A 14,265-nucleotide genomic window follows, 5' to 3' on the forward strand; every position below is an offset into this window, starting at 1 on the left:
CCTGAAGCATCAGGCAGAGCGGCGGCGACCCGGCGCCGACCTCCTTCGCTTCGGGCCCTGCCGCCGCGGGGGGAGAGGATGCTGCGGCCGCTCCCCGCTCCTGGTCGCCCCACCCCCGGCAGAGCCTCTGCTGGCGCCGGGACACCGTGCTCGCACTCCGGTCCCGGGCCTCGCGCCGCGTGTGCAGCGGGCGGGCGGCAGGAAAGCAGGAGGAGCTGACCTAGGCAGCCCCGCCGCCGCCTACGCGCCCCGCGGCGGAGCCCAGCCAGCCGAACCGAGCGGAGCGAGCGGCCCGGCTCCAGGAGCTCTATTTATTTAATAGACTGTCTTTACCCCATTGTATGTCCTTGCCTCCATTGTCAAATATTAATTGACCATAAAGGCATGAGTTTATTTCTGGGTTCTCTGTTCTGTTCCATTGATCTATATGTGTGTTTATGTGCCATTACCATGCTGTTTTGATTACTCTGGCCTTGTAGTATAGTTTGATATCAGGTATTGCAAGTCCTCCAACTTTGTTCTTCTTTTTCAAGTTTGATGTGGCGCCTGAATAGGTGGTGGCACAGTGGATAGAGCGCCGGACTGGGACATGGAGGACCCAGGTTCGAAATCCCGAGATTGTCTGCTTGAGTGCAGGCTCATCTGGTTTAAGCAAGGCTCACCAGCTTGAGCTCAAGTTCACACACACAAAAAAAGATTGATGTGTCTATTTGGAATCTTTTGTGGTTCCATATAGATGTTTGGTATATTTGTTCTAGTGTTGTGAAATACACCAGTGGTATCTTGATAGAAATTGCATTGAATCTATACTATACATTGCTTTGGGTATTATGGACATTTTAATGATGTTAATTCTTCCTATCCATGAACATGGTATACACTTTCACTTATTTGTATCTTTAATTTTTTTTCTTCAGTATCTTATAATTTTCTGAGTACAAGTCTTTTACATTCTTTTTTTTTTTTTTTTTTTTTTTTTAGAGACAGAGAGAGAGAGAGAGGGATAGATAGGGACAGATAGACAAGAACGGAGAGAGATGAGAAACATCAATTATCAGTTTTTCATTGCAACACCTTAGTTGTTCATTGATTGCTTTCTCACATGTGCCTTGACTGGGGGCTACAGCAGACAGAGTAACCCCTTGCTCGAGCCAGCGATCTTGGGTCCAAGCTGGTGAGCTTTTGCTCAAACCAGATGAGCCCGCGCTCAAGCCGGCGACCTCAGGGTCTCGAACCTGGGTCCTCCACATCCCAGTCCAACGCTCTATCCACTGTGCCATCGTCCGGTCAGGCTTACATTCTTAGTTAAATTTATTTCTAGTGGTTTTTTGGGGTTTTTGTTTTTGTTTTTTACAGGGACAGAGAGAGTCAGAGAGAGGGATAGACAGGGACAGACAGAAATGGAGAGAGATGAGAAGCATCCATTATCAGTTTTTCTGTTTTTTTGTGTGGGGTTTTTTTTTTACAGAGACAGAGAATGAGTCAGAGAGAGAGATAGGGACAGAGAGAGATGAGAAGCATCAATCATTAGTTTTTCATTGCGCATTGCAACACCTTAGTTGTTCATTGATTGCTTTCTCATATATGCCTTGACTGCGGGCCTTCAGCAGACCGAGTAGCCCCTTGCTGGAGCCAGTGACCTTGGGTTCAAGCTGGTGGGCTTTTGCTCAAACCCAGATGAGCCCACGCTCAAGCTGGCGACCTCGGGGTCTTGAACCTGGGTCCTCTGCATCCCAGTCTGATGCTCTTTCCACTGCGCCACCGCCTGGTCAGACATATTTCTAGTGTTTTTTGTCTGTTTGTTTTCGGTGCAATCGTAAATGGGATTGTTTTCTTTGTTACCCTTTCTGATAGTTCATTATTGGTATATAAAATTGCAACTGATTTCTGGATACGTATTTTGTATCCTGATACTTGACTGAAGTCATTTATTAGTTCTACTAATTTTTTGGTGAAATCCTTAGGATTCTTTCTATACAATTTTATATCATTTGCAAATAATGACAATTTTACTTCTTCCCAATTTGGATGCCTTTTATTTCTTCTTCCTGTCTGAATGCTGTGGCTAAGACTTTCAATATTATTCTATGTTGAATAAAAGTAGTGAAAGTAGACATCTTTGTCTTGTTCCTGATGTTAAGGGGAACAGTTTTAGTGTTTTCTCATTGAGTATGATGTTGGCTGCAGGTTTGTAATATATGGCATATATAGCAGTGGTCTCCAACCTTTTTTGGGCCACAGATCAGTTTAATGTCAGAAAATATTTTCACAGACCGGGCTTTAGGGTGGGATGGATAAATGTATCACGTGACCGAGACAAACGTCAAGAGTGAGTCTTAGATGGATGTAACAGAGGGAATCTGGTCATTTTTAAAAAATAAAACATTGGCCCTGGCCAGTTGGCTCAGCAGTAGAGCATCAGCCTGGCGTGCAGAAGTCCCGGGTTCGATTCCCGGCCAGGGCACATAGGAGAAGCGCCCATTTTGCTCCTCAACCCCCCCTCCTTCCTCTCTGTCTCTCTCTTCCCCTCCCGCAGCCAAGGCTCCATTGGAGCAAAGATGGCCTGGGCGCTGGGGATGGCTCCTTGGCCTCTGCCTCAGGCGCTAGAGTGGCTCTGGTCGCGGCAGAGCGGCACCCCAGAGGGGCAGAACATCGCCCCCTGGTGGGCAGAGCGTCGCCCCTGGTGGGCGTGCTGGGTGGATCCCAGTCGGGCGCATGCGGGAGTCTGTCTGACTGTCTCTCCCCATTTCCAGCTTCAGAAAAATACAAAAAATAAAAAAATAAAACATTGTTCAGACTTAAATGTAAATAAAACGGAAATAATGTAAGTTACTTATTCTTTCTCTGCAGATTGGTACCAAATGACCCACGGACCAGTACTGGTCCACGGCCCGGGGCTTGGGGACCACTGATATATATAGTACATTGAGGTATATTCCTTCTAGTTCCACTTTGCTGAGAGTTTCTATCATAAATCAGTGCTGGATTTTATCAAATACTTTTTCTGCGTCTATTAATAATGATCATATGATCTTTATCCTTCATTTTGTTTATGTGCTGTATCATGTTTATTGATTTGTAGATATTGTACCAACATTTCATCTCTGCAATAAATCTCACTTGATCGTGGTGTTTGATCGCTCTAATGCAGTGGTTCTCAATCTTTCTAATGCCGTGACCCCACAATACAGTTCCTCATGTTGCGGTGACCCCAAACCAAAAAATAATTTTGGTGACTACTTCATAACTGTAATTTTGCTACAGTTATGATTCGGACTGTAAATACCTGATATGCATTATGTATTCTCATTGCTACAAATCAAACATAATTTAAACATAGTGATTAATCACAAAAACAATATTTAATTATATATTGAGAAATATTTATTACTAATGGACCTCCTTACCTAGTGTATTGGGGCTACCATTCTGTAAATAGCTGCTTAACTAATGGATCTGTTTTTTCCAGATTAGTGGCAAGTTTTCTATATAGAACAGTGTGAACTACGTCATAGGATACACTGCAGTTTCTGCACAGCATGGTATCTTTCAGGGCTCTTTCACACTATAAAGCAGCAGTTTCTGCAGTGGAATCCACATCTCATTTACTTCAATGGGAGACCCGTGGATTCCGCAGAAGAGAGATCCCCTGTACGGCAGAAATGCAGTTCCACACATTTCTTCCTCTCCTATTCAAGTCAATGGGAGGCCGCAGCAGACTCCGCTCAAATGTAGAGCATGTTGCTTAATTTTTTCCATGCTAGAACTTTTCCTAGAGCAGAAAAATTCCCCCAATAGACTTCTATAGGAGGCAGATCTTTTACACTGCAGAATCTGCACAGCAGATTCCTCAGTGTGAGGCCTCTTTCAGTCTATTGGGGGTGGCGGATTCCACCTTTGGAATTTTTCTGCTCTAGGAAAAGTTCTAGCATGGAAAAAATTAAGCAACATGCTCTATATTTAAGCGGAGTCTGCTGCAGCCTCCCATTGACTTGAATAGGAGAGGAAGAAATGTGTTGGGAACTGTCATTTCTCTGCCTCTTATTGAAATCAAAAGGAGGCTGCAGCAGATTGTGTGGTAACCCGAGATTCTCGGGAGCTCTCTTCCACAAAATCCGCTGCACTCCCAATGAAATCAATAGGAGGCTGATTCAATGCCGGAAACCGCTGATTTCAGCAGTTTCCTCATTCAGAATATGGGAAAATAGTGGGAGATATGGGAGATAATTATACATTGGGGAACTGTGTGAACTACATCTTATAGTGGTCTCTTATAGTATAAGACCGATGTAGTTCACACTGTGTAAATGTATGGTGCTTTGTGTAAGTGTAAGCTGCTTTGTGTACTGTGTAATGATTACACACAAAGCAGCTTACACCTACACAGTATTGTGTGTATGATGTGTGTACTGTTTTTACATTATTAACCTTTTTTATACCAGGCTGTCTCGCAGGCTCTCTTGGCTCTCCACCTCTTGCCTCTCTGCCTCCTAGGCTTCTGTCCTCCGGCGCTTGCTGCACCCGCCCACTGATGACGTCAGCAAGCGCCGGACACATGTAATGCGCTGCTATGGACGAGCAGCCGCACTGCTATGGACTGGGGAGCGTTCCCCCCACTTCCCCCGCCCCTTAGGTCCCAGACGGATGATGCAATCAAGTCTGCGCATGACCGAGACCACAGGCATTCAGTTTGGAACACAGGCCGTGCGTTCAAGCTGAATAGCGCTGCTGCAGATGGTAGTGCGGCTTCTCAGCGGCTAAAGCCATCGGAAATATGTATTTTCCGATGGCTTTAGGCGACCCCTGTGTTTTGGTCGTTCGACCCCCGCCGGGGTCGCGACCCACAGGTTGAGAACCGCTGCTCTAATGTATCGCTAGATCTGGTTTGCTAATGTTTTGAGGATTTTAGTATGTATGTTCATCAGGAGTATTGGCCTATAATTTTCTTTCTTTGTAGTGTTTTTATCTGGTTTTGGAATTAGAATGATATTTGCCCCATAAAATGACCTGGAGTCTTCCCTCCTCTTGAATTGTTTTGGAATAGTTTGAGAAGGATAAGTGTTCTTTAAATGTTTGTTAAAATTCAAATGTGAAGCCCTCTGGTCCAAGACCTTTAGTTTGTTGGGAGTTTTTTTTTATTACTGTTTCAATTTCATTAGTTGTAATCTGTCTATTCAGGTTGTCTGATTCTTCCTGATTCAATTTTTTTTTTTTTAAATTTTTTTTTTTAATTTTTTTTTGCATTTTTCTGAAGCTGGAAACAGGGAGAGACAGTCAGACAGACTCCCGCATGCGCCCGACCGGGATCCACCCGGCACGCCCACCAGGGGGCGATGCTCTGCCCATCCTGGGCGTCGCCATGTTGCGACCCTCCTGGGTGTCGCCATGTTGCGACCAGAGCCACTCTAGCGCCTGGGGCAGAGGCCACAGAGCCATCCCCAGCGCCCGGGCCATCTTTGCTCCAATGGAGCCTTGGCTGCGGGAGGGGAAGAGAGAGACAGAGAGGAAGGCGCGGCGGAGGGGTGGAGAAGCAAATGTGCGCTTCTCCTGTGTGCCCTGGCGGGGAATCGAACCCGGGTCCTCCGCACGCTAGGCCGACGCTCTACTGCTGAGCCAACCGGCCAGGGCCCTGATTCAGTTTTGGAAGATTGTATGTTTCTAGAAATTTATCTATTTCATCCAGATTGTCCAATTTGCTGGCATATATAGTTGTTAGTAGTATTTTCTTACAATCCTTTGTATTTCTTTGGTTTCAGTTGTTACTTCTCTTTCATTTCTGATTTTATTTATTTGGGTACTCTTTCTTTTTTTCTTGATGAGTCTAGTGAAAGGCTTGCCATTCTTGTTTTTTTCTCTTTTTTTTCTTTTTCTTTTTTAGCGAGAGAGGAGAGGGGAAGGGAGAGAGATGAGAAGCATTAACTCCTATCTGCGACACATAATTGTTCATTGATTGCTTTCTCATATGTGCCTTGACCATGGGGCTTCAGCTGAGCCAGTGACCCCTTCCTTAAGCCAACAACCTTGGGCTCAGGCTAGTGACCATGGAGATCATGTTGATGATCCCATACTTAAGCTGGCGACCCCGTGCTCAAGCTGGTGAGCCTGCCCTCAAGCCAGCAACCTTAGGGTTTCGAACCTGGAACCTCAGTGTCCCAGGTCGACTGCACTACCCCCAGTCAGGATCAGTCATTATTTCTTCAAATAGTTTCTCGACTCTTTGCTTTCTCTCCTCTACTTCTGGTACCCCTATGATACAGATGTTGTTATGCTTCATGTTGTCCCAAAAGTTCCTTAAACTCACCTCATTTTTTAAAATTCTTTTTTCAGCTCTGGCCAGTTCAGTTTGTTAGAGTGTTGTCCTGAAACAACAAGGTGTGGGTTTGATCCCTGGTCAGGGCACCTACGGGAAGTGACCAGTGAATGCACAACTAAGTGAAACAACAAATGAGTGCTTTTCTCTCTCTCTAAAAATAAATAAAGTTTTGGGGGTTTTTTGCTGCTCTTAGTGACCAGTGAATGCACAACTAAGTGAAACAACAAATGAGTGCTTTTCTCTCTCTCTCTAAAAATAAATAAAGTTTTGGGGGTTTTTTGCTGCTCTTAGTGACCAGTGAATGCACAACTAAGTGAAACAACAAATGAGTGCTTTTCTCTCTCTCTAAAAATAAATAAAGTTTTGGGGTTTTTTTGCTGCTCTTAGTGACCAGTGAATGCACAACTAAGTGAAACAACAAATGAGTGCTTTTCTCTCTCTCTAAAAATAAATAAAGTTTTGGGGGGTTTTTGCTGCTCTTAGTGTTTTTCCTACCTTGTCTTTCAAATTGCTGACTCAGATCTCTGCTTCATCCAACTTCCTGTTTTTTCCTTCCACTATATTCTTCATTTTAGTATTGTATTTTTCAATTCTGAATGCTTCTTTTTACTATTTCAATGTCCTTTTTCTGAACTTAGAACTGTTGTAGTTCTAAGTTCCTTGAGCATCCTTAAAACCTTTTTTTTTTTAATTCAGTGAGAGAAGGGAAGGCAGAGACAGATTCCTGCATGTGCCCAGACTGGGATCCACCCAGCAAGCCCACCAGGGGCAATGTTCTGCCCATCTGGGGTATTGCTCCATTGCTCAGCATCTAAGCTTTTCCTAGCAACTGAGGTGAGGCCATAAGTGCCTGGGGCCAATTTGCTCCAATCCAGACACAGCTGCAGGAGGAGAAGAGAGAGAGAGAAGCAAGAGGGTTAAGGGTGGAGAAGCAGATAGGTGCTTCTCCTGTGTGCCCTGACTGGGAATTGAACCTGGGACGTCCACACGCCGGGCCAATGCTCTACCAGTGAGCCAACCGGCCAGGTTTGAACTCTATATCTGGTAAAGTTTTTGCCTCCATTACATTTAGCTTTTTTTCCTGAAGATTTTTTCTGTTCTTTCACTGGGGCCTGCTTTTTCTCCCCATTTTAGCTGCCTCTTTGTGTTTCTATATATTAGGTAGATCTGCTGTGACTCCAAGTCTTGGTAGCATGGCCTTATGTATTAGGTGTCCTGTGCAACCCAGGGGCACAGTCCCCGTGATCACCTGAGCTGAGAGCTCCAGGAATGACCCTTGTGTGGGTATGTGAGCCCTCTTGTTTTAATTGAGTCTCGATTGTTGTTGGCCTCAAGCTGGCTGACTATGACGATCAATCCTGACCACAGTGTATGTGCTGCTGTGCAGGTGGTAATCACAGAAAGCAGAATTTGGCTCACCGGAATCTGGTTTCTATTGAGATCTCCCTTTTGATAGATACTTGTGAAGCTTATTGGATCTTGCTCTGAGGCTGTCTGAAGCTAGCCACTGGGTGTGTTGCTTCTGGGGTCTCTTGGTAGGGACTTCGGTGCAAGCAAGTGTCAGGCGCTGCCTGTGACTGGCCCTGAGCAACCTGTTTGGAGTTACACAGCAATCAACAGTGTGTGGCTGCCCTTGCTTGGCCTGTGTTTGTGTGTGCAGGAAGGACCAAGCTGTTCACCAAACAGTGGCCTGGGGCAGGTCAGCAAAAGTCCTAAGGCACCCTGAGATCCACCCGTTCCTACCTCTACTTGCGAGTTGCCTATTAAGCTCAGTCACTGAAAGAACCTTTGTCAGTACTTGAGTTGCAGAAAGTAGTTTCTCAGTGAGTCACCAGGTAGAGGTAGGTGGTGTTCACCAGATTGATACAGTTTCAAACTTGGTGCCAGTGCTAGGTTGGAGGCCACTCGGCAAATGTCTCAGGGTATACCAAGTCTAGCTATCACCTGCTGGGTACTCTCACAATTTTTTGGTGGGGTGGGTTTTTAGGGATTTGTCAAGCTGAGAACAGATCAAGATTTTGCTGTGTGAAGGAAGGACTCTGTAGCAGTCAGGCATGCAAGGGAAAAATGGCTCCCATTCTAGAGCCACATAGCTCAGTCTGTCCCAGATTCTGCCAGGAGCCAAATCTCAGCTGCGTGTAGCCATCAGGAGTCAGGAGGATGGGGTTAGCGCATCGCCCATGAAGGGGATATGCCAGTCACTTTTGGGAGAAGGTACAGGAAGTGGCCCCCACCTCAGAGCCACACAACTCAGTCAGTCCTGGATTCTGCCCATATCTCAGCAGGGTGGAGCCTCCAGTAGTTGGGAGGGTAGGGCCACCAGGAGCCCAGATAGTAGGGCTAGAGGATCTCCTGTGAGTGGAGAGGGAGGAACCAGTGAGGATCACAGGAAAGTGGTGGGAATGGCTCCCACGTCAAAGCCACACAACTTAGGCCCTGGCCGGTTGGCTCAGCAGTAGAGCGTCGGCCTGGTGTGCGGGGGACCCGGGTTCGATTCCCGGCCAGGGCACATAGGAGAAGCGCCCATTTGCTTCTCCACCCCGCCCCCCTCCTTCCTCTCTGTCTCTCTCTTCCCCTCCCGCAGCCGAGGCTCCATTGGAGCAAAGATGGCCTGGGCGCTGGGGATGGCTCCTTGGCCTCTGCCCCAGGCGCTGGAGTGGCTCTGGTCATGGCAGAGCATCGCCCCCTGGTGGGCAGAGCGTCGCCCCTGGTGGGCGTGCCGGGTGGATCCCGGTCAGGCGCATGCGGGAGTCTGTCTGACTGTCTCTCCCCATTTCCAGCTTCAGAAAAATACAAAAAAAAAAAAAAAAAAAGCCACACAATTTAGTCACTGACACCTCTTGATTCTGCCCAGACCTCTACACCTAGGTCTAGGCAGTTGGCTCCTCAGCAGGTCATTAGCTCCGCAGGATGGGGCAAGAGGGAATCCAGAGGTTGGCACTATTGCTTTCCCCCAGGCTGATGCCGTATGGAGGGGAAGGCTCCACCCAAGAAAGATGGTGTCTGTGGTGTAGGAGAGTGACCCAGCACAGGGATCCTGGCTGCTGTCCCTCTAACTCTCTTCTCAGAGCCACAAACTCCAGTCTCTCCTCACAGGACTCTACTCAGTTTGCACTTCTTCCACCAGAGCCCAGGTGGAGTGGCTGTAATGAGATTTTGGGCATTAGCACTTTTAAAAGGGCACCAGTGTCTCTAGTAGACTTCTGTCTTTCCCTGGCAGACAGAATCCCCACTGGTTTTCACAGCCACATGTTATGTGAGCACCCCTTCCAGGCTCTGATGCTCTGGGCTGGGGAGCTTGGTTTGGGGTTGAGACCCCACACTTTTCAGGGGGACCCCCATCCTCTGCAGCGGAGCTATCCCTCCAGCGTCTCAACCACCACCCGTGGGAGCTGGGCCAGCCCCTTTCGCATCTCCGCCCCCCCCCATCTTGCTGTGGTTTATTCTGTAAATCCTTGTTTATATGATTTCTCTTTGCCTGATCTGTGGTGATGCGGTGGATAAAGTGTTGACCTAGAATGCTGAGGTCGCCGGTTCGAAACCCTGGGCTTGCCTGGTCAAGGCACATATGGGAGTTGATGCTTCCTGCTCTTCCCCCTACTACTCTCTCTCTCTCCCCTCCATAAAATGAATAAATAAAATCTTTAAAAAAAAAAGGTTTCAGTTAGTCTTCAGTTGGTTATTCAGATTGTTTAATCTATATTTTAGTTGTAATTCCAGCTTGGTCCTAAGGGGAAGTGAGTGTATCATCCACCTACTCTGCTGCCATCTTGTATCCCCCAGATTGGGAATTTTTGTCCCTCTATTTTTAAATCTATGCCCAGGGAACAGACCTCAGCCATCAATCATTGTCTGGAGCCAGAAGCATTCATCTCCCACCTCCTCACATCTGCACAGAAAGTTCCACAGGAAGGACTAAAGGGTGGCAGGGATGGAACATTCCCTGAACAAGTATTTTACAACTAGGTTTTTTGTTGTTGTTTTTGAACAGAATATCTGGGATTTGACATTTTGACCACAAAATAAATCTTAGGCATACTTTGTAAGAAATTTCTCTTGACTTTTAAAAGCCTCTAGTATCACCATTTTAGATATTGATGGCAAGAGCAGTGAATTGATACTGCCTTGTCACTCAAGGGCTTCCAAGCGTTTTCCAGATAAAAACTGCCTAATCCTTGTGACATTCCCATCAGTTACCAAGCTCAGTCATACCATTAGGTAGAAGTGAAAAAGAACTTAGAGAGGGCTTTGCCAGGGGAAAAGTGCATTTTTAAAAACATTTTATTACTTTTTCAGTTAGCAGGAAGGGCCAAAAATTGGGATTTCCCCCACTTTTTTTACAAGAGGAACTTACATATTATCCAGAGTAAAATATTTTCAAAACACAAGAGTGATGTTTCTACAATGTCTTTCTTCCCAGAGGAAGAATGGAATGAGTGTCTAAATAGTGAGGATCAGTGACACTCTTCCTCCTGGGTTCGTTTTACTAAAATTCCTGTCGTTACTCTGTGAGGTCCTGCTTTGACTTTTTTCCCTCAAATCTCCCTAAGTGTTTGCTCCCAGTGGAGATGCTTATCCTGTTCCCTTAGTCACTTAGCATCAAGGTACACAGTTTTAGGCCCTTAATGCATCCTTCTAACAGCAGTGCCAGATGCCTGACATCCCTGTCTACATCAAGGGCCATTTTCAGAGGAATGTCAGATCCGAGCTCAGACCGAGGATGTGTGCCAGAAGGGTAATTGCAGGCCCTGGCTTTGAAGTGCCTGTTGGAATGGAATATTGGTTCTTTTATGCCTTGAACCTGGAGCTGCAAGCCAAGTGCAGGTACCTTTAACCCTGGGAAGAACCTGCCTTCTTTCTTCACCCTAAGCTGTTTTTAAGCCCTGAGACTGAAGTGTAGAAGTCCTGGGCATTCTGAGTGCCTTCTGGCTTGCCCTGAGTAGATTATGGAGGCTCTCTACAACTTCAATTTTTCCATCATAAAGTGGGGGAATAATTTCATACTAGGAAAAAAAGAAAAGATCAAGGAAAATTTGGATAACAGTAATATGATGGGTAAGCTATTTCTTATACCTGCATTTGTCTCTGCATAGTGCTGAATAGACACAATCGGGGGCCTCTTGAAAAGAAATCTGAGAAGAATCCTTGAAAAATGAGTCCTTGCTCAGTTGATGACAATAGTTGTGGCATAGGTAAAATGTTCTGCAGTGGACTTGCGTTTTCTTAAAATTAATTTGAGAGAGAGCGAGAGAGAGAAACATCAATTTGTTGTTCCAATTATGTATTCATTCATTAGTTGATTTCTGTATGTTCCCTCACCAGGGATCAAACCCACAATCTTGGCATATTGGAATGGCACTCTAACAACTGAGCTACCCAGCCAGGGCTGTAAGCTTGCTTTCTGACCCTGCCATCTGCACTCTGGGCCTGCTGCCAGGGTGATTTAACACAATGCATCAGTATGCTTTCATTGGGAAGCACGTTGTAAGCAGTGTTCTGGTCTACTCTTGTTTTACCTGTTGATTTAGGATAACCCACGTTCAAATCTGCTTTACATTATTGTGGTTCAGTGACTTCCAGGGTGGAGTTAACTTCAAATAAATCACCCCTGTAGGTGGACCTGCCAAGCTGCTCTTCCACTGCATGCGCCTTGCCCCTCTCCCTCCACTGTCACCACCTCTCCCAGGGGATCAGATACAATGTGGTCTGTGGTGAGGCTCCTAATGAGTCTATGGAGATAATGACTGTTGAATTCTTAGAGGACGTGGCAGGACCAGGAGAGCTTTGGCTAACCAGGGCCCTGCCTGTAGTTTCTGTTACAGGCTTGTAATTGGACTGGATTTTGTTTTCTGACTTGTACTGGACACATTGTGTTGTTTTTTATTTGTTTGACATCAAATAGATATATCTTTTTTTTTCTGACACATTTATGAGACAAATTTCAAGTAATAAGAAATGGATAAAGTGGAAAGTGCAAGTGCCCCAGGCCACCCTCATCACGTCTTGCCAGCATGTTTCTTCCTTGTGCTCCTTTATTATTTGCTGTCAATCAGAGCAACTGAGGATCCTGGAAAGATCTTTGTCTACAATGGAACAGCTCCTCCTCCTGCCCCCGTCAGCCCTCTTCTGTACTTGGCCAGTGGCCACTCTTGCCACCCTTCTGACATCTTCCATCAGGGGCTCTCCTTCTTATTTCCTTCTTTCTCCTTCCCCCAGGCTGTGTATAAGATGGCAGATGTAGCCTGCAAATGCCATGGCGTCTCTGGGTCCTGTAGCCTCAAGACCTGCTGGCTCCAGCTGGCTGAGTTCCGCAAGGTGGGGGACCAGCTGAAGGAGAAGTACGACAGCGCCGCCGCCATGCGCATCACCCGCAGAGGGAAGCTGGAGCTGGTCAACAGCCGCTTCAACCAGCCCACTCCCGAGGACCTGGTGTACGTGGACCCCAGTCCTGACTACTGCCTGCGCAATGAGACTACGGGCTCCCTGGGCACCCAGGGCCGCCTTTGCAACAAGACCTCGGAGGGCATGGACGGCTGCGAGCTCATGTGCTGCGGTCGCGGCTATGACCAGTTCAAGAGTGTCCAGGTGGAGCGCTGCCACTGCAAGTTCCACTGGTGCTGCTTTGTCAAGTGCAGGAAGTGCACGGAGGTCGTGGACCAGCACGTCTGCAAATAACCGGGCCACGCTCCTGGCCTCCTCTCCACTCTGCCTCACAGAAGATTATATTATATAAATCTATATAAATATATTTTATATTTGTATAAATGAAAGGATGGATGATAATTAAAAGAAGAAAATGGAAAGGAAAAGCTTATTTAAGAGATGCTTTGAGAATTGGATTTTGCTGGTTCTCCACTCCCAGCAGGTGGGACAAAGGTCTTTTTCCCCTCCCTTTGGTGAGGACCCTTAGGATGTAGGAACTTGGGAATATTTGCTGTCAATCCACCATGGCCTTGAGGAGCGGGGTGATGGTTCGATGGAGAAGATTTTGTCTGGAAGCCTAGAGTCTTTGCTGGGTTGCTGACTGCCCTGTGGCCCCAGCCTTTGGGCCAGGAGGTCCTGTGGAAGGTGGCAGGAACTCAGCTTAAAACTTGACATCTTCAGGGTCTTGCCCAGCATGTTGACAGACCCTGTGAGAGCGCTGGTGCTTTCCTAGCTTCCATTTGTGTGCATACTTGCAGAAATGAGGAGTGGCCCAACGTCATCGCTGACCTGTGACTGCAGAGGGACCCATACCTCCCCAGGCCTGTCTTTCCAGTAGGAATTACTCTTCCTCCACAGGTCACCAGCTCCTGCCACAAGCTCCCTGCACCAGAAGGAAAGGAGGCCATCGGACCTGGCATGTTAGGAAAGACGCGAACTGGATATATGTGCCTGACCTGCAGAAAGCCGGCACAGGACCGGACTGAGTGAACGTTGCACTGTGCTCCACCAGGGAGAGGAAACTTATGATGCTGCTGCTGTCACTTCCTCCCTCAGCGGAGGCCTCACGAATGACAGAATGTGTAGCTAGGTCAGGCTTGGCTGGCCTGGCCTGGTCTCTTCATCTCTGCCCCAGATGTACAGTTTCTCTCTGACATTAAATACCTTTCACGGAAGCTTCTCTCCCTTTCCTTATTTGGACCCATGATTCTTTTTCATGAGTCTCCTTATTTTTTACCTAATCCTCAAACCCTGCTATATGGTGCACATATGGAAAAGGGTAAGGAAATTGAGACTTTTCAGAACTCTAGTTTGGTGATCAGAGACAGGGACAGTGTTATGAGAATTAAATAAGGTAATGCATTTAAGTGCTGTCCCCTAGGGCTAACAGAAAGTTAAATACTCAATAAATGGTAGCTATTAATATTATTATTATTATGAGTAAAAGAATTCAGAGATTTAAGTTCAAACTTCACACTTACCTTCCCGTTCCCTTCTTCCTCCATTTACGGCCTGCCAGTTAACCCTGG

The 14,265-nt window shown here is 46.6% G+C and overlaps 1 protein-coding gene across 2 annotated transcripts in view; it reads left to right on the forward strand.

The window, feature by feature from the left end:
- The window catches only part of WNT5B (Wnt family member 5B), a 166,254-nt gene extending 152,195 nt beyond the window's left edge, over window positions 1-14,059 (forward strand). Inside the window, exons 5-6 of one of the 2 annotated variants that reach the window (XR_010729187.1) lie at window positions 12,530-13,178; window positions 13,595-14,059. Coding sequence is in view for 1 of the 2 variants with exons in the window: in XM_066258709.1 (XP_066114806.1) it covers window positions 12,530-12,988 (459 nt within the window). In the remaining variant the exon portion in view is untranslated. Of the gene's footprint in view, window positions 1-12,529 lie in introns of both variants that reach the window. The other variant, XM_066258709.1, reaches the window with a different exon arrangement.
- Window positions 14,060-14,265: the final 206 nt, after the last annotated feature.

This window comes from Saccopteryx bilineata, chromosome 2 (genome assembly GCF_036850765.1).
Source record: "Saccopteryx bilineata isolate mSacBil1 chromosome 2, mSacBil1_pri_phased_curated, whole genome shotgun sequence".
Taxonomy (NCBI): Eukaryota; Metazoa; Chordata; class Mammalia; order Chiroptera; family Emballonuridae; genus Saccopteryx; species Saccopteryx bilineata.